This window comes from Cherax quadricarinatus, chromosome 62 (assembly GCF_038502225.1).
Source record: "Cherax quadricarinatus isolate ZL_2023a chromosome 62, ASM3850222v1, whole genome shotgun sequence".
Lineage (NCBI taxonomy): Eukaryota > Metazoa > Arthropoda > Malacostraca > Decapoda > Parastacidae > Cherax > Cherax quadricarinatus.
In genome coordinates, this window is record NC_091353.1 from 6,433,478 (window position 1) to 6,457,947 (window position 24,470).

Below are 24,470 nucleotides of genomic sequence, written 5' to 3' on the forward strand. Positions count from 1 at the left end.
CAGATTTCCAGTTTAATAAAAAATTTCAGTGTGGGAGAACTCAAAATTATTATTACCATCACCATAAGGGGAGCACTAAACCCACAGAGAGTATACATAATCCCATCACAACATACCCCTATTTTCATGAGGCACCCATCCACCCACTCAAAGAAAATGGGAGGCAACACCACCAAAAAAAAATATTCAAAATGGTTTTAAGAAAAAATTATGCATGTCAATGAACTTTTCTTATTAAGTATCAATGGTTTGAGGTATCAATACTTTTCACCTTTTTTTGATTATAATAGTAATACTTTTCACATAATGAGCCAACGAAAAAAATTACTGTGTACCACCAAAGGCAATTATTACTTTCAAATGAATTATTATAATTTTTGAAGTGCTAAATCCAAAAGGGTCATATAACTGGAGAGGTTAGGTAAGGTTTATCAGGAAACAGGACAAGTGTTTCCTGATGCTGGTCTTCAGGTTAGGTAAGGTGTCAGGAAAGAGGACAAGTGTTTCCTGATGCTGGTCTTCAGGTTAGGTTAGGTAAGGTTTGCCAGGAAACAGGACAAGTGTTTCCTGATGCTGGTCTTCAGGTTAGGTAAGGTGTCAGGAAAGAGGACAAGTGTTTCCTGATGCTGGTCTTCAGGTTAGGTTAGGTAAGGTTTGTCAGGAAACAGGACAAGTGTTTCCTGATGCTGGTCTTCAGGTTAGGTTAGGTAAGGTTTGTCAGGAAACAGGACAAGTGTTCCCTGATGCTGGTCTTCAGGTTAGGTTAGGTAAGGTTTGTCAGGAAACAGGATGAGTGTTTCCTGATGCTGGTCTTCAGGTTAGGTTAGGTAAGGTTTGTCAGGAAACAGGACAAGTGTTTCCTGATGCTGATCTTCAGGATAGGTTAGGTAAGGGTTGTCAGGAAACAGGACAAGTGTTTCCAGATGCTGATCTTCAGGTTAGGTTAGGTAAGGTTTGTCAGGAAACAGGACAAGTGTTTCCTGACGTTGGTCTTCAGGTTAGGTTAGGTAAGGTTTTTCAGGAAACATGACAAGTGTTTCCTGACGCTGGTCTTCAGGTTAGGTTAGGTACGGTTTGTCAGGAAACAGGACAAGTGTTTCCAGATGCTGGTCTTGGTCATGTGATGACCCACAGCTAGAACTTTTGATCATCTGACTGAGGCCTTACACTGGCTTACTGGTCCACCCCTTTAAAAATTATAGTTATGACCATTTACTTTTAAGACTACTGGAGAAGGCAGGCCTAATTCCTTGAATCAAGAGCTCTTAGCTGGTATCAAGGCATCCCTCATGAAGGGTTACCTGATGCAACTGTCACATGCCAAAAACACTTTGCATATTAATGACTTTCTTTTGGGCCTACTAGTGTTTTATAACATGTAAACTACATTATTTTTGTACCACAAAAAAAAAAATTTTAGATTTAATCTGATTTTCCTCCATAATTTGGTACCTCTTCACTGTCTGAGAGATCCTGAAAATCTTGAGGAATATACATTTCATTACTTATTTTGTTATAGTCTATCCCTGCAAACTTCTTCTTTATATTAATTTTTTTCATGAAAGACAATTGCCTTGTAGCATCCAGTTGCCAGGCCTGTTTACACAATCCCCTGCGGAACACCATGCCATGGAAGTGGGTATGTTTTTCATACTTGATCCTCGCAAAGCCTAAATAACCAAGAGATATCTTCCAGAGTTTATAGAGATGCACGTTAGCATTCTGGTGTTTACTATCAGGAGTGATAATGCAGAAGATGCCATTTGGTTTTAAAAGGTTGTACGCTTTTTGACAACACAAGAATCTGTGCATTGGTGAAGGTATGTATTCAAGTAGCAGACTGAAGACCACTACATCAAAGGAACTCCCTTGCAAATATGTAACTTCGTTAATACTAGCACCTGACTCTCTTACTTCAGTATTAAAAATTCTTCTGGAGTTCGAGGTGTTTTCTACCAAACTTTTATTTTCACTATCCTGTGTGTTTTCTAAATTGGTTCCGGAGCTCGAGGTGTTTTCTACAATACTTTCATTTTCAATGTTTTGTAAACATGTTTTTTGTAGAGATATTTCTGTAAGGTTTGTTCCCCCAACAGTTTCAAAAATTTCAGAGTTGCATTTATCTTGCACTATTACTGCATTTAATTTTTCATCCCACACAGATGATGTAACTAGTTCTGTGTTGCCATTATGTTTTAAATTCCTTGATATATTTGATGATGAATTTGTTTCTAGTAGAATATTTGTTGGGGATATGTTAGTTGTTTGGCATTTGTCTGATCCTCTAGAATTTTTGATATCTTCTTCTTTTCTAACTTCAGTACAAACTTCTAAGCTTAAGAAATCACATCTTTTCACAGACTGAAATAAAAAAAAAGGCAGGCATAGGATACAGTATATTGTCATTACTGTACAGTGGAACCCTGGTTTTTGTATGCCCCAGCTTGCACGTAAAACCACAGTTATTCTCTATAAAATGTATTTTTTGATAATATTTCCCATAAGAAATACATAATGTAAATCCAATTAATCCATTCCAGACACCCAAAAATAAAAAAAAAAAAAGTACATTTTATGGAGAATAACTGATAAGAGGAGGTGTGGAGTTACTAAAAGTATTAGTCAGAGGGCTGAAGAGGAGTTGTTGAGGTGCTTTGGTCATTTAGAGAGAATGGATCAAAGCAGAATGACTTGGAGAGTGTAAAAATCTGTAGGGGAAGGAAGGAGGGGTAGGGGTCATCCATGAAAAGGTTGGAGGGTTGGGGTAAAGGAGGTTTTGTGGGTGAGGGGCTTGGACTTCCAGCAAGTGTGTGTGTGTGTGTGTGTGTGTGTGTGTGTGTGTGTGTGTGTGTGTGTGTGTGTGTGTGTGTGTGTGTGTGTGTGTGTGTGTGTGTGTGTGTGTGTGTGTGTGTGTGTGTGTGTGTGTGTGTGTGTGTGTGTATGTGTGTGTGTGTGTGTGTGTGTGTGTGTGTGAGTGTGTGTGTGTGTGTGTGTGTGTGTGTGTGTGTGTGTGTGTGTGTGAGTGAGTGTGTGTGTGTGTGTGTGTGTGTGTGTGTGTGTGTGTGTGTGTGTGTGTGTGTGTGTGTGTGTGTGTGTGTGTGTGTGTGTGTGTGTGTGTGTGTGTGTGTGTGTGTGTGTGTGTGTGTGTGTGTGTGTGCGTGTGTGTGTGTGTGTGTGTGTGTGTGTGTGTGTGTGTGTGTGTGTGTGTGTGTGTGTGTGTACTCACCTATTTGTACTCACCTATTTGTGGTTGCAGGGGTCGAGTCCTAGCTCCTGGCCCCGCCTCTTCACCGGTTGCTACTAGGCCCTCTCTCTCCCCGCTCCATGAGCTTTATCAAACCTCGTCTTAAAACTGTGTATGGTTCCTGCCTCCACTACGTCATTTTCTAGGCTATTCCACTGCCTTACAACTCTATGACTGAAGAAATACTTCCTACTATCTCTCTGACTCATTTGTGTCTTCAACTTCCAATTGTGGCCTCTTGTTTCTGTGTCCCCTCCCTGGAACATCCTGTCCTTGTCCACCTTGTCTATTCCACGCAGTATTTTATATGTCGTTATCATGTCTCCCCTGACCCTCCTGTCCTCCAGTGTGGTCAGGCCGATTTCCCTTAATCTTTCTTCATAGGACATTCCCCTTAGCTCTGGAACTAACCTTGTTGCAAACCTTTGTACTTTCTCTAGTTTCTTGACGTGCTTTATCAAGTGCGGGTTCCAAACAGGTGCTGCATACTCCAGTATGGGCCTGACATACACGGTGTACAGTGTCTTGAATGATTCCTTGCTAAGGTATCGGAATGCTGTTCTCAGGTTTGCCAGGCGCCCATATGCTGCAGCAGTTATCTGATTGATGTGTGCTTCCGGAGACATGCTCGGTGTTATACTCACCCCAAGATCTTTCTCCTTGAGTGAGGTTTGCAGTCTTTGTCCACCTAGCCTATACTCTGTCTGCGGTCTTCTGTGCCCTTCCCCTATCTTCATGACTTTGCATTTGGCAGGATTAAATTCGAGAAGCCATTTGCTGGACCAGGTGTCCAGTCTGTCCAGGTCTCTTTGAAGTCCTGCCTGGTCCTCATCAGTGTGTGTGTGTGTGTGTGTGTGTGTGTGTGTGTGTGTGTGTGTGTGTGTGTGTGTGTGTGTGTGTGTGTGTGTGTGTGTGTGTGTGTGTGTGTGTGTTAGATAGGAGTTAATGGAGACACATGGATTTTGGGACTTGACAAGCTGTTGGAGTGTGAGCAGGGTAATATTTAGTGAAGGGATTCAGGGAAACCTGTTATTACAGATTTAGCCAGACTTGAGCTCTGGATATGGGAAGTACAATGCCTGCACTTTAAAGGAGAGGTTTGGGATATTGACAGTTTGGAGGGACTTCTAAACTGTTGTATCTGACCGCCTCTGCAAAGACAGTGATTATGTATGAGTGAGGTGAAAGTTTTAAATGATGATGAAAGTATTTTCTTTTTGACGATTTTCTTTCTTTTTGGATCACCCTGCCTCAGTGGGAGATGGCTGACTTGTTAAAAAACAAACAAAAAAAAAAAACTGGTTTTACGTGCAAGCTGGGGCATACGAAAACCAGGGTTCCACTGTACTTAACATGAATAAGTCTTAATATATTAACATACAAATAATGAACAATAATACTAAAACCAATGACTAGAATCATTTACTTCTGTACATCTTAAATGCCTAGTTTAAATACAGTATTATGTACGTATATTCTGGGACTTAGTCTCCCTCTCTTGAAACATTTCTATTTTATTTACAGCAGATTTTTAACAGTTCTGTGAGAGATCAGTAGAACCCCTGTATTTGCAGATTCAGTTACCATTTTGCTTATAATGGACCCAAATTGTAAAAGTAGTGATGGTGGCAGTTCTTCGAAGCCTAAGAAGAGGCCTGAAGTGATTCCCATCAGTGAAAAATTGATAATTCTCATCTTGATAAAACAAGAAAAAAAATTGTATGCTGAAGTCGCCAAGACATACCGGAAGAACGAGTCTTCCACTCATTAAGTATAATAATGTACAATGTATTTTATTACCATTATTTAATGTTTGTAATGTCTTAATTTATCAATTAAACTTTATCATAGGAATGTACGTAAATAAAAACGACATATATAGGGTTCACTATTATCCATGGTTTTGGGCATCTGCAGTAGGTTTTGGAATGTATCACCTGTCGATACGGGGGGATTAATGTATATTCACATTTGCAAATTCCCTGAATGTGAAAAAAACTACTTTAGAACTGATTTCATTAAAATAAAGTACTAGTGCTCAATATTTTTTTTCTGATCAACTAAATACAATAATCAAGACTCAAGAAATCACAATAACGCGACTGCAATCAAACCATGGAATGGGTGGGACTTGAGCATATGGCAAGAGAGCCTTAACCCGTAAACGGCCCAAGCAGATCTACGTTCACATGCGTAGTGCTCCAAAAGTAGATGTACATTTTTTTTACATATTTTTAAATATAACAAAAAAAAAGTAGATCAAAGTTTTTTACGTTTTCAAATGTAAAAAAAAAAAAAGATCTACTTTTTTTTACATACTATCAAATGTTGAAAAAACGTATATATGCGCTTGGACTGTTTACGGGTTAAAATGCACAGACCAGTGTGTTAACCAGCTGGCTAAGTGGTTAACACTGGCCTGTGAGTTTCAGGATTTGCTTGCCATGAGTTCAAGCCTAACCTGTTCCGTGATTTGATTTAAATGTACTAGAAGTGAAGAAGTAATGTTCATACCAGATGAGCAGGGCAAAGATCAATAGCCGTCACATCAAACTCATCATACACAAGAAAAGGGTTGTAGCAGCTCCCCACATCCAACAGTCTTACTTTTGAAGTTAATGGCAACTTACATCTGAAAAAAAGAGAATCATACATAGTACATACTGTATTTGCAAAATAATCACTAAAAAAATAGTGAATGTCCAAATGCTTTCATGATTTCTCACATTATCAAAGAACTGTTCCTTGATAATGTGAGAAATCACAAAAGTGCTTAGAAGTTCACTATTTTTTTGCAGTGGTTATTTTGCATATTGTAATATCACTTGTTTACTTTAATTTTATTGCACAGTATTGTATATACTTATGATTTTATCTGACTTGCTACATTTCCAGCAAAATTTGATCAAACTGGTATACAGTACTAAGACTCAAGAATTATTATTGAGAAAAGGCAATAAATAACTGCAGACTTTGAATATAATGAATATTTCCTTCCCCTTTTTTTGTAAAATTAATGGAAATAACGATTATAATTGAAATATTTCAGTAATAAATTACAGACCCATTGGCTAAATCAGAATCGTCCGCTTTTAAATCCAGGTGTTCTATCTTCCGCATTTCTTTTTCAGTTGTGCGCTGCATTTCACCTCCTTGAAAGTACTCCATAATAGCACTGTGAATCCAAATTACTCTGGAAGTGTTGACCTGTTAATAAAAGGATTTTCTTTGATAAATGTTTATAATACTGACATATGAAAGTGTTGTCCTGTTAAAATGGATTTTCCTTGCTACACTTTTGATGAATGATGCTTCTAATACTGACACATTTTAAAATGGTATGTTGAAAATGGTATAAAATAGTGACAAGTTGATGAGTAGGACAAAGTTGATGGACTGATTATATCTTTACTTTGCTACTACAATTGTTGCCTCTGTATATGACTGAAGAAGTCTACCGTGTAGGCGAAATGTTTTAACAATAAAGATACCCAACTGCTGCACGTGTCTTACTCACCACTGAAATAGAGAATATGAAGTAGAACCCGTATCCACGGATTCGGTTTCTGCGGTTTCAGTTATCCAAGGTTTACTGTGGCCTAAAAATAATCCTTAATTTTGCTTAGTAATGGCCCAGGAGAAAGGGGTTACTAGCCCTTTGCTCCTAGCATTTTAGTTGCCTCTTACAACATGCATGGCTTAACCCGTAAACGGTCCAAACTTATATATACGTTTTTTCAACATTTGATAGTATGTAAAAAAAAGTAATCTTTTTTTTTTTACATTTGAAAACGTGTAAATAAAACTTTGATCTACTTTGTTTTTTGTTATATTTGAAAATATGTAAAAAAAACATAGATCTACTTTTGGAGCACTACGCATGTTATAACGAGATTATTTGGTGTTGCTGGTAGCGGGGAGTAAATGATAAACGTCTTTGGAGGCTTCTTTCTTTATTTGTAATGTCGTGGTGGGTACACAGGCTTGTGTGTTGTGCCCATGGCCCGGTAGGCCATGCCCAAGAGAGGAGAGAGCTACTAGGCCTTGTGTCTTGCTGCTTGGCCGCTGAGAGAGTGAGTGTGTGTGGGACCAGCATCCCACAGACCTGGAGCAGGCCCAAAGGGCAGCACCTTAGTGGCACGAAATATGAACTAAGCTGGCAGACAGGATAGGCTGTCTGTGCAGACAGTACAGGCTGTCTACATACGCTCGGCCAACTACCTCGAGTCGTCCCAACGCGACAATACTGGTGGTAAAAAAAACTCGGTCTCTCTCGTAGGAACAGGGCACAGAACACATAATAAAAAACATATATATACACATATGGACATGGAAAAAAAAAACTTCCTACAGGGAGGGAAGAAAAAAACATGTGGTGTGCTAAACATCGTGGTCATAGGCAGTGAGCATCGATGGGCATCACTGCACGCGTTCCTGCACCTGGACAGATACTGCAACACAGGAGACATAGCTGCGGCTGAGCTGTGATGTAACAGGTTACGGGCTCCTCTAGAACGGTGAAGCAGTCATCGTAGGAGTCACTGCAGGTTTCACTCAACCTGGGGCACGACATGCTGGTGCCCTCGAGTGAGGCGTCGACAAAACTCGGCAACTGGGCAGGACTTCTGGCAAGTGACTCAGGAGGACACTTCTCGACTGGTACTGTCGCTGGGCTGTCACTGCCGGCGAGCGTGGAGCGAGTCATGGCAGAGACGACTGGGCGAAACATCTGGGAGTCGTAACACCATACACCAGACTGCAGTGAGCAAGCTAGCAGTCAAAGTGACATCTTCTTTGTGCAGGAGCTCACTGAAGCTTGTGACATGAGGCTGACACAGCGCCTGCCGACAGGGCTAACTGCGGCTTGACGAGTGTCATTCTCTCGGCAGTTGGAGTTATAGCAGAAGTTAGTCTAAGCGTCCCCAGACTTGTTTCTCTACATATAACTGCATTCTGAAGGTCTGGAGGTGAAGTGAAACAAATCTCGATGGGAATCGTAGCAGGTACGATTCTGCAGAACATCACGAGCGACGAGCATAAGAGCTTTCTGTACAAGGGGGCTCGGGCTTAGAGATGACTGATAACAGCTGTCAAATGCACTGGTCACACCAGGTGACTAACATAATGGTGCTACTCTGGGTCTCACACTGGACTCACGGAAAACTTTACACACACCCGCGGTACATGCGGTACAACATGGCTTAAACTAGCAAAAGATGCTTTTCTGTGCACAAAACTGACACTAAGCCATACACTAACATGTGAGAACACTGACTGAGAGGAATTAATTAACACACGACATATATCTTCTCTCAATCTTCTCGCTAATACTGAAATAATTACTAGAACACTCGATGTAACATCATGTGATGTCAGGCGTGACGTCGCAGTGACGTCAGCAGCACTGTGACATCAGCAGACATCTCGAGGTGACGTCAGGCAGACATCGTGACGTCATGAAGTTGGGCAGCATCGTCAGTGACGTCAATGTGATGTGGGCAGACCACAGCATGTGGCCTGGGACATCTGGCTTGGTAACTCACGTGGCTTGTAGATCCACGTGAGTTACCCACACCCCACATGGCGTCGGGATCCACGTGGCATGCTGATCTATGTGGCCTACTGATCCACATGGCTTGCTGATCCACGTGGCTTGCTGATCCACATGGCTTGCTGATCAACATGGCTTTGAGTGATCTACGTGGCATGCCGATCCACGTAGCTTCCTGATCCACGTGGCTTGCTGATGCACGTGGCTTGCTGATCCATGTGGCTTGCTGATGCACGTGGCTTGTTGATCCACGTGGCTTCGAGTGGCCTCTGCACTCGGATACACAGCTCTGGCAATGAATTCACACGAAAAACAGCAGAAAATACAGCAGAGGGAGTGAGTACATAGTGGTGGAGTGTGGTGGTAGGCTGGTGAGGTGTGAGTATATGGCTAGGGAGGATCTGGCCACTTTCTCCTCTCAAACCCACAACACGGCGAAACGCACACTGGACGCAGAAATCACCACAAAAATCACCTCTGGCTTGCTGAAACAGCTGTGCTGAGCTGAACAACAACAGCAACATACAAGTGATGCTGAACACGTGGCTTGAGAAACAGCGTGGGAGGCTGTAGCATCCAAATTTCGGCTAGATCCTGCTTGTACCTGTCTCTGGATACTGAAACGTGCAGACACGACATCAGGATAACTCGTTGAGAGACGGATGCTTCTTGTATAGGGTGATAAAGTGAAGATGACTTCATACCTCTTCCTTCCTCTCTCCGGGCAAACACAACTGCTGCAACCACCGCTTCCCACCAATGTTTAATGAGATTATTTGGTGAACTGAAAGCGGGGTGTGGATTATAAAGGTCTTCGGAGGCTTCTTACTTTATTAGCAAATGTCGTGGTGGGTACACAGGCTTGTGTGTTGTGCCCATGGCCCGGTAGGCCATGCCCACAAGAGGAGAGAGCTACTAGGCCTTGTGTCTTGCTGCTTGGCCGCTGAGAGAGTGTAAGTGTGTGGGACCAGCATCCCACAGACCTGGAGCAGGCCCAGAGGGCAGAACCTTAGTGGCACAAAATATGAACTAAGCTGGCAGACAGGATAGGCTGTCTGTGCAGACAGTACAGGCTGTCTACAATGTGAACGTAGATCTGCTTGGACCGTTTACGGGTTAAGGAGGAAGGATATTATTATTATTATTATTATTATTATTATTATTATTATTATTTTTATTATAATAATACTCATGTAAAGTGATAAACTCAAGTAGATTATTCTGTAGTTGCGAAATTTAAGATTGCTTATTTTTTTCATTTATTTTATTTTTTTTTTTGTCGCACTGGCCAATTCCCACCAAGGCAGGGTGGCCCGAAAAAGAAAAACTTTCACCATCATTCACTCCATCACTGTCTTGCCAGAAGGATATTTGTACACACCTGTTGACGTGCCTCCCAGTGTTGGGTAGCTAATGTATGCATGGCATTGGCGTATGTCTGGAGATCCTCTTCATGTTGTGTGTGTTGCTTCCACACTTGTGCTGCATCTTCACCTGACACGTACAGTATACACTTTTGTCAATATACACAAACGTCTAAGAAATTCCATTTTTACCTCCTTAAAATAAAATAAAAAAAAAAACTGGTGACAAAAACACAAATTTAGATCAGGATCTGATATAAGAAACACTGTACAGTAAACCCTCCATATAATGAATGTATTATTAGAGGGGGAGGATGGCTAGTAATGACAGTTATAGTGGATAGAGATTAGTTTGCCATGATAGTAACAACACTAACAACTATGGGACTAATGAACTTTAATCCTTCTTTCTGAAATGACTGAACCAGCAAATTTTGTACTGTGTTTCCAAGCCATTTATATAAAATCTTATAATACTGAGGGCTTACTGTACAGGCATACCTTGCTAATACTGTGGGTTAGTTCCAAACTGCCATACAGTGAATCGCAGCCACTTTTTCACTCGCCAGTGTATTTAAAAGCCTACAAGCATATTTACACTATCATTTATTATATGCACAATACAGCAAGCCAAAAGTAAGAATAATAAATAAAAAATGCTACAATACTAATCGAATGTGTGCGTCACAGCTGAAAATAATAAACGCAAATATAACTGAAAAGTGCCATGTTAGCCAAGTACAGCGGAACCTCAAAAATCGAACTGCTCCCAACACAACCAATTATGTAAGTGTATTTTTGTAAGTGCTTTTATAAGTGTATTTTTGAGGGTCTGAAATGGACTAACCTAATTTACATTATTCCTCATGGGAATAAATTCATTCGGTAAAGGCACTCGAACAGCCTTCTGGACCAAAGAAAGTTCGATATTTGAGGTTCCACTGTACTCTAAAGTGAGCACTGCATTAATGAGACATGCCTGTAACTGGATGATATTTGTGTAATGTGTAGAAACTTTGGGTCATTAACTTGAGGGTTTATGGTTGTCAGAAGATGTGTTTTAACCCTTAAATGGTCCAAACGTATATATACGTTTTTTCAACATCTGAAAGTATGTAAAAAAATGTAGATCTTTTTTTTTGGTTTTACATGTGAAAACGTGTAAAAAAAACTTTTATCAACATTTTTTCTTTTGTTATATTTGAAAAAATGTAAAAAAAAGGTAGATCTACTTTTGTAGCACTACGAATTTGAATGTCGATCTGTTTGGACCGTTTAAGGGTTACGCTCCATGCTACTCCTCCTCCCATACACCCGGGGTTATTTAATTTAGAATGAAGGAATTTTGTAAGCTGTACTTGACAGCCGGTCACTATTAGAATGTTTTACATAAGTTGTCCTCAGTACTACAACATAGAAGAAAGACATTCAGACAATTGGTGACAAGGAAATTCTTATGATGAATGATGATTTGCTGAACAGAGCAATTTCAAGGCATGATAAAACTATACTCAGAGCAAATATTGTCCACAATAAAGGTTTGCTCTACATCAAATATGTCTACCATATTTGTTGGCAATATTCACCACCCAACTTCTAATCTTCAACAACTGATAAATTAGGTATTATATTTACAAGCATAACTAAGCATTAAACCCAAAAAGGACACACAGTGCTGGGCAAATTAGGTAGGAACACTGTAGTGCCAGGGAAATGAATCTGAGTTATACTGGCACAGTTCTAAACCAAGTTATTCACCCCATGGCATGGCAGTTTTAAAATTACTAGCCCACTGCTCTCACCACTAAATGGCAATCTTTGGACTGCCATGCCACAGTTTGAATCCTGTCCACTCCTGAGTTACTTATAAACTGGAGTTGCATTAAATTATAAGCATTAATCTTAGAAATTTTATCAAACAAATACAGTAAACCTATGGTAAGACACTAACAGAGGAGTGCAGATGACTGGTAATGGTGTTTGTGGTAGTGGCTAGAGATGAGAGTCTTTAACCAAAAACAATAACTGATAATTCTTTAACCAGCGAACTCTGTCCGCTGTTTCTGAATCAACCGACCCAAGGTCCAAGGTCCACTATGCTGAGGGTTTATTGCGGCTTACTGAATAACGTGCATTTTTAATACTGCTATACTCAAAGCTTAAAGCCTACAGGATTCACAGAGCACCTGGGAAATGGGAGGTAATATATCATCAAAGGAAGCAAAATGTAGCTCCAATTTCCTGGATCAAGAAACTTTTACCTATTTCATGGTACTCCCTCCCCATCAAAAAGTAGCTTTGAAATAGACTAGATAAATATGTAGGTGGGTGAGCAGGACCTACTTAACATGAACCAGCCGGTCCGCTGTAGTGCTCAGCATGGACCAGTAGGACTACTGTAGTGCTCATCATGGTCCAGAAGAACTACTGTAGTGCTCAGCATGGACCAGTAGGACTACTGTAGTGCTCAACATGGACCAGTAGGACTACTGTAGTGCTCAGCATGGACCAGTCAGACTACTGTAGTGTTCAACATGGACCAGTCAGACTACTGTAGTGCTCAACATGGACCAGTCAGACTACTGTAGTGCTCAGCATGGACCAGTAGGACTACTGTAGTGCTCAGCATGGACCAGTCAGACTACTGTAGTGTTCAACATGGACCAGTAGGACTACTGTAGTGCTCAACATGGACCAGTAGGACTACTGTAGTGCTCAGCATGGACCAGTAGGACTACTGTAGTGCTCAGCATAGACCAGTAGGACTACTGTAGTGCTCAGCATGGACCAGTAGGACTACTGTAGTGCTCATCATGGTCCAGAAGAACTACTGTAGTGCTCAGCATGGACCAGTCAGACTACTGTAGTGCTCAGCATGGACCAGTCAGACTACTGTAGTGCTCAACATGGACCAGTCAGACTACTGTAGTGCTCAACATGGACCAATAGGACTACTGTAGTGCTCAGCATGGACCAGTCAGACTTCTGTAGTGCTCAGCATGGACCAGTCAGACTACTGTAGTGCTCAGCATGGACCAGTAGAACTACTGTAGAGCTCAGCATGAACCAGTAGGACTACTGTAGTGCTCAACATGGACCAGTAGGATTACTGTAGTGCTCAATATGGACCAGTCAGACTACTGTAGTGCTCAACATAGACCAGTAGGACTACTGTAGTGCTCAACATGGACCAGTAGGACTACTGTAGTGCTCAACATGGACCAATAGGACTACTGTAGTGTTCAACATGGACCAGTAGGACTACTGTAGTGCTCAACATGGACCAGTAGGACTACTGTAATGCTCAACATGGACCAGTAGGACTACTGTAGTGCTCAGCATGGACCAGTAGGACTACTGTAGTGCTCAACATGGACCAGTAGGACTACTGTAGTGCTCAACATGGACCAGTAGGACTACTGTAGTGCTCAGCATGGACCAGTCAGAATACTGTAGTGCTCAACATGGACCAGTAGGACTACTGTAGTGCTCAACATGGACCAGTAGGACTACTGTAGTGCTCAACATGGACCAGTAGGACTACTGTAGTGCTCAACATGGACCAGTAGGACTACTGTAGTGCTCAACATGGACCAGTAGGACTACTGTAGTGCTCAACATGGACCAGTCAGACTACTGTAGTGTTCAGCATGAACCAGTCAGACTACTGTAGTGCTCAGCATGGACCAATCAGACTACTGTAGTGCTCAGCATGAACCAGTAGGACTACTGTAGTGCTCAGCATGGACCAGTAGGACTACTGTAGTGCTCAGCATAGACCAGTAGGACTACTGTAGTGCTCAACATGGACCAATAGGACTACTGTAGTGTTCAACATGGACCAGTAGGACTACTGTAGTGCTCAACATGGACCAGTAGGACTACTGTAGTGCTCAGCATGGACCAGTAGGACTACTGTAGTGCTCAACATGGACAAGTAGGACTATTGTAGTGTTTAGATAAGTAAGTTTAGTTTATTAAGTAAATCTGTGGCTTGGCAGGCAGCGCTCTGGCCTCACATCGAATGTCTGTGGTTCAATCCCTGGCCGGGTGGAAACATTAGACACGTTTCCATACATCTCTTGTCCCTATTCACCTAACAAGTCAGTAGGTACCTGGGTATTACTGGACTGGTATGGGTGGCATCCTGGGGGACAAGACTGAAGGACCACAACAGAAATATGACAGACAGTCCTCGATGATGTACTGACTTTCCTGGGTTATCCTGGGTGGTTAACCCTTTCAGGGTCCAGAGGCCAGATTTCAAAGTGCGCACCAGTGTCCAAGAATTTTCAAAAAATAATTTTGTTATTTTGTCTTATGAAGTGGTAGAGAATCTTTTTCTGAAGGTAATAAAACAAAATGTACGAAATTTGATGGAAAATTGATGAAATTATGCTCTTGCGAATTTTGATGTGTCAGCGATATTTATGCATCGGCGATTCTGCGACTTTGACTCCCATTTTCGGCCAGTTACATTATTCCAGCCGAGCAAATTCTTAGCTATTTCACTAGTATTACTTCCATTCTATCGATTCAGTACAAGAAGTCGCCAACTCAACTATTTCAATTAGAAAATAAAGTGATTGAAAACTGGCAATTTGGCCAATTTAGTGCAAAGTTCAAAATATTCCAACTTCAAAATAGGATCCAGAATAAACAATGCAGGCATTCCTGGCACTAAACTAATATTTCCTCTGTTCATTAGTTACATTTTCAGGCTTTACAAATGAATTCCATTTTGATTTTTAATTTACATAATGAATTTTTATTCAAACCAAAAAATAGAACATTTACTGTAATGCAATTTTGTAATAATTGTATAAATAATATCAGCACATTTGTGAACATATATTAGACCCACCAGCTGGCGTGTATTAGATGTGTGAGGTTATTTGTTTACTCTTGAACATCGGCAAAAATTTAACATATCCGCTAATTTGAGCTCAGTTTCAAGCCATTTTCAGTACTAAAGCCAATCAAAATCATCTCCATTTCTGTAATATATCTTCCATTCTATCAAATGAGACGAAGAAATTGAAAATACAACTATAAAAAACATACGAAAAAACACTGCAAATTTGCTGTTTTAATCAAAAATTATGGTCTCAGTTTTTTCTCTCATTATGCACTGTGTGCTGCAGGATTTGTTTTATGTGGTGCACACATACCACATAGATGTATTCTCTCATATCTAGGCCCAGATTTACCACTCACAGCTTTTCAGTGAGAGCTGAGCTCATGGCGTAGATCTACAGTTTGAACCCTCAACGTAAAGCCGTAGATCTACGGCACGGACCATGAAAGGGTTAACCTTCCCTACCCTGGGTTATCCTGGGTGGCTAACCCTCCTTACCCTGGGTTATCCTGGGTGGTTAGCCCTCCCTACCCTGGGTTAAAAATCTGAACAAATCTTATGTTACATTAGATATAGATACACACAAGTACAGTTGCTCAAATTTAAGCAATTACAATTATCATGCACAGTTCATGTATGTAAATTGCCCAGGATAACCTCCCCCCAAAAAAGGTCAGACAAAGTAACTTATTTCCATTGGGGTCGACCGTAGCCTATTTAATCCAGTACAAAATCAAGGAAATCAAAAAAATAATTACCCAACTTGTACTGCTTCCTGAGATGCTTGTGTGTCCTCCTCACCACCTCAGCCAGCCTCTTGCCCTCTTTATCCATCCTTCAACTTTATTATACTCATCTCAGCAAATTCTCATGTATTCAAGGAATGCCCCAAACCTGTAAGAGTCATACAGCACCTGGGGGGAAAAGAACGGGCTAATTTATTCAGTTTAAAACTCCAATAACTACACGAGGGTCATTAAAGACTGCAGATCATGTGTACCAGTATATGAGTCCGTTTAGGTACAGGTACACATAAATACAGTTACACAAATTATCATAGTGTAACACACACACGTAAATTACCTGACATATAGTAATATGTAAATTACCATATGCGTATTGTGTAAATTACTCAACTGGCACCTCCATAATTAATCTGATGAACTACTTGAGAACTGAAATGCTGCTAGTCAATAACACAGTTTGCCTTATTCTGTGGCCTGGTGGCTAAAGCTCTCACTTTATACAGCGAGTGTCCGGGTTCGATTCCTGGTGAGAGTAGAAACATTGGGCATGTTTCTTTACACCGGTTGTCTATGCTCACCCATCAGTAAAATGGGTACCTGGGTGTTAGTGGACTGTTGTGGGTCGCATCCTGGGACAAAACTGACCTAATTTGCAGGAAATGTTTAGCATAACAAGTGACTTTCTATATAGTAGTACGTATGTCATTGATGTCAGCTATGGTCTGTATACCTTGTACAGTACATGTACTTGTAGAAATATAGATATTATATTATTATATCTCCTTTCATTGTAAGTTGTCTTCAAACAGTTGAGTTACCTATACACAAATAACCCGCACATAAAAGAGAGAAGCTTACGACGACGTTTCGGTCCGACTTGGACCATTGACAAAGTCACACTGTTATTTATAGTTGAGTTACCTGTTTGAACTTCTAAGGTTTAAATAATAAGTCGTTACAAGGACTCCAGTGGAAATAAATCACTGTGTCCAACTTTTACTTACCTACTTACAAATTTACTTATGTACATAGTTATTTATATATTTACGTACTTATGTACCTATTCTTGTACATACAGTGGACCCTCGACTAACGCTATTAATCCGTTCCTGAGAGCTCATCGTTAGTCAAAATAATCGTTAGTCAAGTTAATTTTCCCCATAAGAAATAATGGAAATCAAATTAATCCGTGCAAGACACCCAAAAGTATTGAAAAAAAAAATTTTTAACACATGAAATATTAATTTTAATACACACAAACTGAAGAAGACATGCACAGTTACATGACACTTACCTTTATTGAAGATCTGGTGATGATTGATGGGATGGGAAGAGGGGAGTGTGTTGATGGTCTTAGTGTTTATAAGGGGAATCCCTTTCCATTAGGACTTGAGGTGGCAAGTCCTTTTTTGGGGTTATTTCCCTTCTTCTTTTAATGCCACTAGGACCAGCTTGAGAGAGACTGGACCTCTGTCGCACAACATATCTGCCCATAGAGGCCTGTACCTCCCGTTCCTTTATGACATTCCTAAAGTGTTTCACAACATTGTCAGTGTCACCATTAAACACTTGTTCAGGTTTCAGTCCTTCACTGTCTATGTACTCCTTGAATTCCTGCACATATTTTTCAGCTGCTTTTTGGTTCGAACTGGCAGCCTCACCATGCCTTATCACACTATGTATGCCACTACGATTCTTAAATCTCTCAAACCAACCTTTGCTGGCCTTAAATTCACTCACATCACCACTAGTTGCTGGCATTTTTCTAATTAAATCGTCATGCAACTTCCTATCCTTTTCACATATGATCGCTTGAGAGATGCTATCTCCTGCTATCTGTTTTTCATTTATCCATACCAATAACAGTCTCTCAACATCTTCTATCACTTGCGATCTCAGTTTCGAAAACATAGTTGCACCTTTGGCAAGAACAGCTTCCTTGATTGCTGTTTTCTTGGCCACAATAGTAGCGATGGTTGATTGGGGTTTATTATACAACCTGACCAGCTCGGAGACATGCACTCCACTTTCATACTTAGCAATGATCTCTTTCTTCATATCCATAGTAATTCTCACCCTTTTTGCTGTAGGGTTGGCACTAGAAGCTTTCTTGGGGCCCATGGTGACTTATTTTGCAGGTGCAATCACTAAAAAGGCTGTGATAATATGAAATGTTCCAATTGTATGCTTGGAAGCGACCGCGGTGGCTGGCTGGCTTGTAAACACTGGCCAGAAGTGGAACGACGGAACGAATAGTGTTGGTCGAGTTTTTCAGCGCTAATCGAGGCAAAATTTTTGCGATAAAATGTATCGCTAGTCAGATTTATCATTAATCGATGCCATCGCTGGTCGAGGGTCCACTGTACTTACTTTCTTACATACATACATACTTTCTTACATGTGTATTTACTTTCTTACATACGTACTTACTTTCTTACATATGTACAGTGGACCCCTGCATAACGATATTAATCCGTTCCTGAGAGCTCATTGTTATGCGAAATTATCGTTATGCGAATGAATTTTCCCCATAAGAAATAATGGAAATCAAATTAATCCGTGCAAGACACCCCAAAGTATGAAAAAAAAAAAAATTTTACCACATGAAATATTAATTTTAATACACATAAACTGAAAAAGACATGCACAGTTACATGACACTTACCTTTATTGAAGATCTGGTGATGATTGACGGGATGGGAGGAGGAGAGAGTCTTAGTGTTTAGAAGGGGAATCCCCTTCCATTAAGACTTGAGGTGTCAAGTCCTTTTCCAGGGTTACTTCCCTTCTTTTAATGCCACTAGGACCAGCTTCAGAGTCACTGGACTTCTGTCGCACAACATATCTGTCCATAGAGGCCTGTACCTCCCATTCCTTTATGACTTTCCTAAAGTGGTTCACAACATTGTCAGTGTAATAGTCACCAGCACGGCTTGCAATAGCTGTGTTAGGGTGATTGTCATCAAAAAAGGTTTGCACTTTAAGCCACATTCCACACATTTCCTTAATCTTTGAAGTAGGCAACTTCTTCAATTTCTCTCTCCCCTCCTCCGAAGCAGTTTCCTCAGGTCTGGCCTCATGCTGATGAAGATGATCTAGCAGCTCATCAGTGGTTAGTTCTTCATTGTCCTCCTCCACCAACTCTTCCACATCCTCCCCACTAACCTCCAACCCCAAGGACTTTCCCAATGCCACAATGGATTCCTCAACTGGCATAAGATTCCCCGGGTTAGCCTCAAACCCTTCAAAATCCCTTTGGTCTACACATTCTGGCCACAGTTTCTTCCAAGCAGAGTTCAAGGTCCTCTTAGTCACTCCCTCCCAAGCCTTACCTATAAGGTTTACACAATTGAGGATATTAAAGTGATCTCTCCAAAACTCTCTTAGAGTCAGTTGAGTTTCTGAGGTCACTACAAAGCACCTTTCAAACAGAGCTTTTGTGTACAGTTTTTTGAAGTTTGCAATAACCTGCTGGTCCATGGGCTGCAGGAGAGGAGTGGTATTAGGAGGCAAAAACTTCACCTAATGAAGCTCATGTCCCCATAAAGTCGCTCTGCCACGTCTGTAGGATGACCAGGGGCATTGTCTAACACCAGGAGGCACTTAAGGTCTAATTTCTTTTCAATTAGGTAATTTTTCACATTGGGGGCAAATGCTTGGTGTAACCAGTCATAGAAAAAGTCCCTAGTGACCCATGCCTTACTGTTTGCCCTCCACAGCACACACAAATTAGCCTTGAGGATATTCTTTTGCCTGAACACTCTGGGAGTTTCAGAGTGATACACCAATAAAGGCTTCACTTTGCAATCACCACTAGCATTAGCACACATCAACAAAGTAAGCCTGTCTTTCATAGGCTTATGTCCTGGGAGTGCCTTTTCCTCCTGAGTAATGTAGGTCCTGCTTGGCATTTTCTTCCAAAACAGGCCTGTTTCATCACAATTAAACACTTGTTCAGGTTTCAGTCCTTCACTGTCTATGTACTCCTTGAATTCCTGCACATATTTTTCAGCTGCTTTTTGGTCCGAACTGGCAGCCTCACCATGCCTAATCACACTATGTATGCCACTACGCTTCTTAAATCTCTCAAACCAGCCTTTGCTGGCCTTAAATTCACTCACATCATCACTAGTTGCTGGCATTTTTTTAATTAAATCCTCATGCAACTTCCTAGCCTTTTCACTTATGATCACTTGAGAGATGCTATCTCCTGCTATCTGTTTTTCATTTATCCATACCAATAAGAGTCTCTCAACATCTTCGATCACTTGCGATCTCTGTTTCGAAAACACAGTTGAACCTTTGACAAGAACAGCTTCTTTGATTGCCGTTTTGTTGGACACAATAGTAGCGATGGTTGATTGGGGTTTACTATACAACCTGGCCAGCTCGGAGATACGCACTCCACTTTCATACTTAACAATGATCTTTTTCTTCATCTCTATAGTAATTCTCACCCTTATTCCTGTAGGGTTGGCACTAGAAGCTTTCTTGGGGCCCATGGTCACTTATTTTGCAGATAAAATCACCAAAAACACTATAATAATACGAAATGTTCCGATTGTATGCTTGGATGTTACCGCGGAGGCTGGCTGGTAAACAATGCCACCGGCGGAACATGTGAGGCTGGCTCAGGCCGCACATTAGACGCGTCTCAGACGAATAGCGTTGAGCGGGTTTTTTAGCGGTATGCGAGGCAAAATCTTAGCGATAAAATGTATCGGTATGAGGATTTAACGTTATGTGATGCCAACGGTATGCGGGGGTCCACTGTACTTACTTTCTCACATACGTCTTACTTTCTTACATACATCTTACTTTCTTACATACATCTTACTTTCTTACATACATGCTGTACTTACTTTATTACATACGTACTTACTTTCTTACATACGTACTTACTTTCTTACATACATACTTACTTTCTTATGTACATACTTACTTTCTTATGTACTTACTTTCTTACATACACACTTACTGTCTTATATACATGTACTTAGTTTCTTATGTACGCACTTTCTTACGTGCTTACATGCTTACTGTCTTACATACTTAGTTTCTTATGTATGCACTTTCTTACATACCTAGTTTTTTATTTTTTTTTTATTATCACACTGGCCGATTCCCACCAAGGCAGGGTGGCCCGAAAAAGAAAAACTTTCACCATCATTCACTCCATCACTGTCTTGCCAGAAGGGTGCTTTACACTACAGTTTTTAAACTGCAACATTAACACCCCTCCTTCAGAGTGCAGGCACTGTACTTCCCATCTCCAGGACTCAAGTCCGGCCTGCCGGTTTCCCTGAACCCCTTCATAAATGTTACTTTGCTCACACTCCAACAGCACATCAAGTATTAAAAACCATTTGTCTCCATTCACTCCTATATACATACTTTATATACATACTTTATGTACTTGCGTACTTACTTTATGTATGCACTTTCTTATGTACACACTTATTTTATGTACACACTTACTTTCTTACGTATTTTCTTATGTACTTCCTTTCTTACATACTTACCTTCTTCCATATGTACTTACTTTCTTGCACTTAGTTTCTTACATACTTACCTACATTCTTATGTATGTACTTACTTTTTTACATACGTACATGTACTTACTTTCTTACATACGTACTTACTTTCTTGCGCTTAGTTTTTTACGTACTTACCTACATTCTTATGTACGTACTTACTTTCTTACATACGTGCTTACTTTCTTACATACTTAACTACTTTCTTACATACGTACATACTTTCTTACATATGTACTTACCTACTTTCTTAGGTACATACTTACCTACTTTCTTACGTATGTACTTTCTTACGTACATACTTACTTTCTTACGTACATATGTACTTACTTTCTTACTTATGTACGTACTTTCTTATGTACGTACGTACTTTCTTACGTACGTACGTACTTACTTTCTTGTGTACATACGTACTTTCTTACATACATACATACTTTCTTACGTACGTACATACTTACTTTCTTACGTATGTACTTTCTTACGTACATACGTACTTACTTTCTTACGTACACACGTACTTACTTTCTTATGTATGTACGTACTTACTTTCTTATGTACGTACGTACTTACTTTCTTATGTACGTACATATTTTATGCACGTACGTACGCACTTTCTTACATACGTACTTACTTTCTTATGTGCTTACCTACTTTCTTACATACGTACTTATTTTCTTATGTACATACCCACCTACTTTCTTACATACGTAATTACTTTCTTAGGTACGTACTTACTTTCTTACGTACGTACCTACTTTCTTACGTACGTACTTTCTTACATACGTACTTACTTTCTTATGTGCTTACCTTTCTTACATACGTACTTATTTTCTTACGTACATACCCACCTACTTTCTTACGTACGTAATTACTTTCTTACGTACGCACTTACTTTCTTACATACGTACTTACTTTCTTACGTACGTACGTACTTTCTCACGTACGTACTTTCTTACGTACGTACGTACTATCCTTGAAGGAGCAGGTGGTGTTGTTATTGGGGTTGTTAAGGGGTAGCAAAGCTCACTCTTTATTGAAGCTCTAATTTTGGGGGAATTTTCCCAAATTTTGGGTGAAAATTATAAAGGAAAGAAAGTTTTCTCGGGAAGAAAATAGGAACAGGGATAATAAGTTGGAAATAAGTCACTTTGATCTTTTTTTTGGACTATCCTGGGTAATTTACACTATGTATGATAATTGTATTTATGTGTACCTGTACCTAAATAAACTTACTTTACTTACTTAAGCAAGTTTATTCAGGTACAGGTACACATAAATGTAGTTACATAAATTATACATAGCAGCACATGTGTAGATTACACACCAGGATAACCCACTTACTTTAAGTAAGTAAGTAAGTAAATTTATTCAGGTATACACAAATACAGTTACATAGAATTATCATACATAGCAGCATATGTGTAGAGAACCTGGGATAACCCAAAAAAGTCAGACAGAGTGACTTATTTCCATTGGGGTCCTTTTACTTTACTTTACTTACTGTACATACTTCACTTACTTTACTTACTTTACTTATTTACTTACTTTACATACTTCACTTTGCTTATTTATATACTTTACTACTTTACTCACTTTACATACTTCACTTTACTTACTTTACTTATTTTACTTTACTCACTTTACCTACTCTACTTTACTTACTAACACCTGAGTCAACAAATGGTCTCTCTTTTGGCTTAATATCTCTTCTTCCAGAAGTAAACAAACCACCTGGATAATATTTCCCACAAAAATAATCCAAAAACACTCAGCAAAAACCATAAATATCACCAAACACATTACAATAAATGCAATTTTTTTTTCCACTATGTAGATGTTAGTGTAGGGTTGAATACGAGGGTACATAGTGAGGGAAATATTTACCAGGATGGCAGGATGTTAAGAGCAGCAGTGTGGCACAAACAATGGCGTTACCAGACATGTGAATGACATAAACTGCGCCAGAAAACCCGCTGTCTACCCCTCCACCGGTGTACCAGAGGTGAGGCTGGAGTGGTGGTGGTGGTGGGGGAGTGTTGGTGAGCGTGTGGTGATGGGTGGCAGCCAGAGACACCACCAATAACTGTCTGGTTGGATATCTTTCCTACATTCAAACTTCCCTCCTTCATCTCTCCATCTATACCATAGTTGCCTCCGCATGTTTGACACTGCCTCACCTCTCACGGTAATGGTTTCACCGTTTAGGTGAACGGGTGTTTATTTGGAACGTGGGTATTATAGGGGGGTGGTGGTGGTATATCAGTGAATGGCTGGTTGGACACCCATAGTTATTGCAATGTTGTGGTTCACTGTTACTGGCCTCCTGCAGTGCCATGTTGCACTGCAACCTCCTGCACGGATTATTTGGCACTGTCCTAAGGCAGTGCCTTGATGCTAGGGAGGTGCTCTTGATTCGAGGAATTCGAGCCACAATAGTCATTGCAATATATTTACTGTTACTAGCATCTTGCAGTGCCATGTTGCACTGCAACCTCCTGCACGGATCCTCTGGCACTGTTCTAGGGCATTGCCTTGGTGCTAAGGTAGTGCTCTTGATTCAAGGAATATGAGCTGCTCATTGCAACATTGTTGGTTCACTGTTGCTAGCCTCCTGCAGTGCCATGTTGCACTGCACCTTCTTGTAGGGTTCCTCTGGCACTGTCCTAGAGCAGTGCCTTGATGCAAGGGAGGTGCTCTTGATTCTAGGAACTTGAGCCGCCCATAGTCATTGCAACATTATATTCACTGTTTTTTTTGCAGTGTCGTGTTGCACTACAACCTCCTGCATGGATCCTCTGGCACTGTTCTAGGGCAGTGCCTTGATACTAGGGAGGCACTCTTGATTCAAGGAATTTGAGCTTCTCTCCCCCCCCCCCACACACCATAACCTGATTGCTTTCTAGTCACCACCCATCAAGGAAGGTTCCATGATGGGGAGGGAGGACTCATGATCCAAGGGTTTGCACCTGGCTTCCACTTTCTTGGAGTGAATCTGTTTATTTCCCATTCACCCAGATGCTGTATGACCCCTGTGGGTTTAGGACTTCCCCCATGAATATAATCCCATCTCCATGTGTGTAGCAGGACCCCTACAGATTTAGGGCTACCCCCATGAATATAATCCCATCCCCATGTGTAGCAGAACCCCTACAGATTTAGGGCTTCCCCCATGA

At 40.6% G+C, this 24,470-nt stretch overlaps 2 protein-coding genes across 8 annotated transcripts in view; one reads left to right on the forward strand and one right to left on the reverse strand.

The window, feature by feature from the left end:
• Window positions 1-217: 217 nt before the first annotated feature.
• On the reverse strand, window positions 218-23,311 carry Samtor (S-adenosylmethionine sensor upstream of TORC1). Of its 5 annotated transcripts, none has more exons than XM_053774625.2 (6): window positions 23,182-23,311; window positions 15,776-15,931; window positions 10,177-10,289; window positions 6,309-6,451; window positions 5,759-5,876; window positions 218-2,361 (listed from the first exon to the last, which is right to left on the reverse strand). In XM_053774625.2, exons 2-6 carry the CDS (start codon window positions 15,849-15,851, stop codon window positions 1,423-1,425), a joined length of 1,389 nt encoding a protein of 462 aa, XP_053630600.1. In that variant the 5' UTR covers window positions 15,852-15,931; window positions 23,182-23,311; the 3' UTR covers window positions 218-1,422. The 5 variants fall into 5 exon arrangements, with proteins under 5 accessions (XP_053630600.1, XP_053630596.1, XP_053630595.1 ...); XM_053774621.2 differs by lacking the exon at window positions 23,182-23,311 and adding an exon at window positions 22,230-22,379; XM_053774620.2 differs by lacking the exon at window positions 23,182-23,311 and adding an exon at window positions 22,210-22,375.
• mahj (LisH and WD40 domain-containing protein mahjong) overlaps window positions 23,189-24,470 on the forward strand; it is a 57,169-nt gene continuing 55,887 nt past the window's right edge. For 2 of the 3 annotated variants that reach the window (XM_053774615.2, XM_070098358.1), the window contains exon 1: window positions 23,189-23,299. The gene's annotated coding sequence lies outside the window, so the exon portion shown is untranslated. The other variant, XM_053774616.2, reaches the window with a different exon arrangement.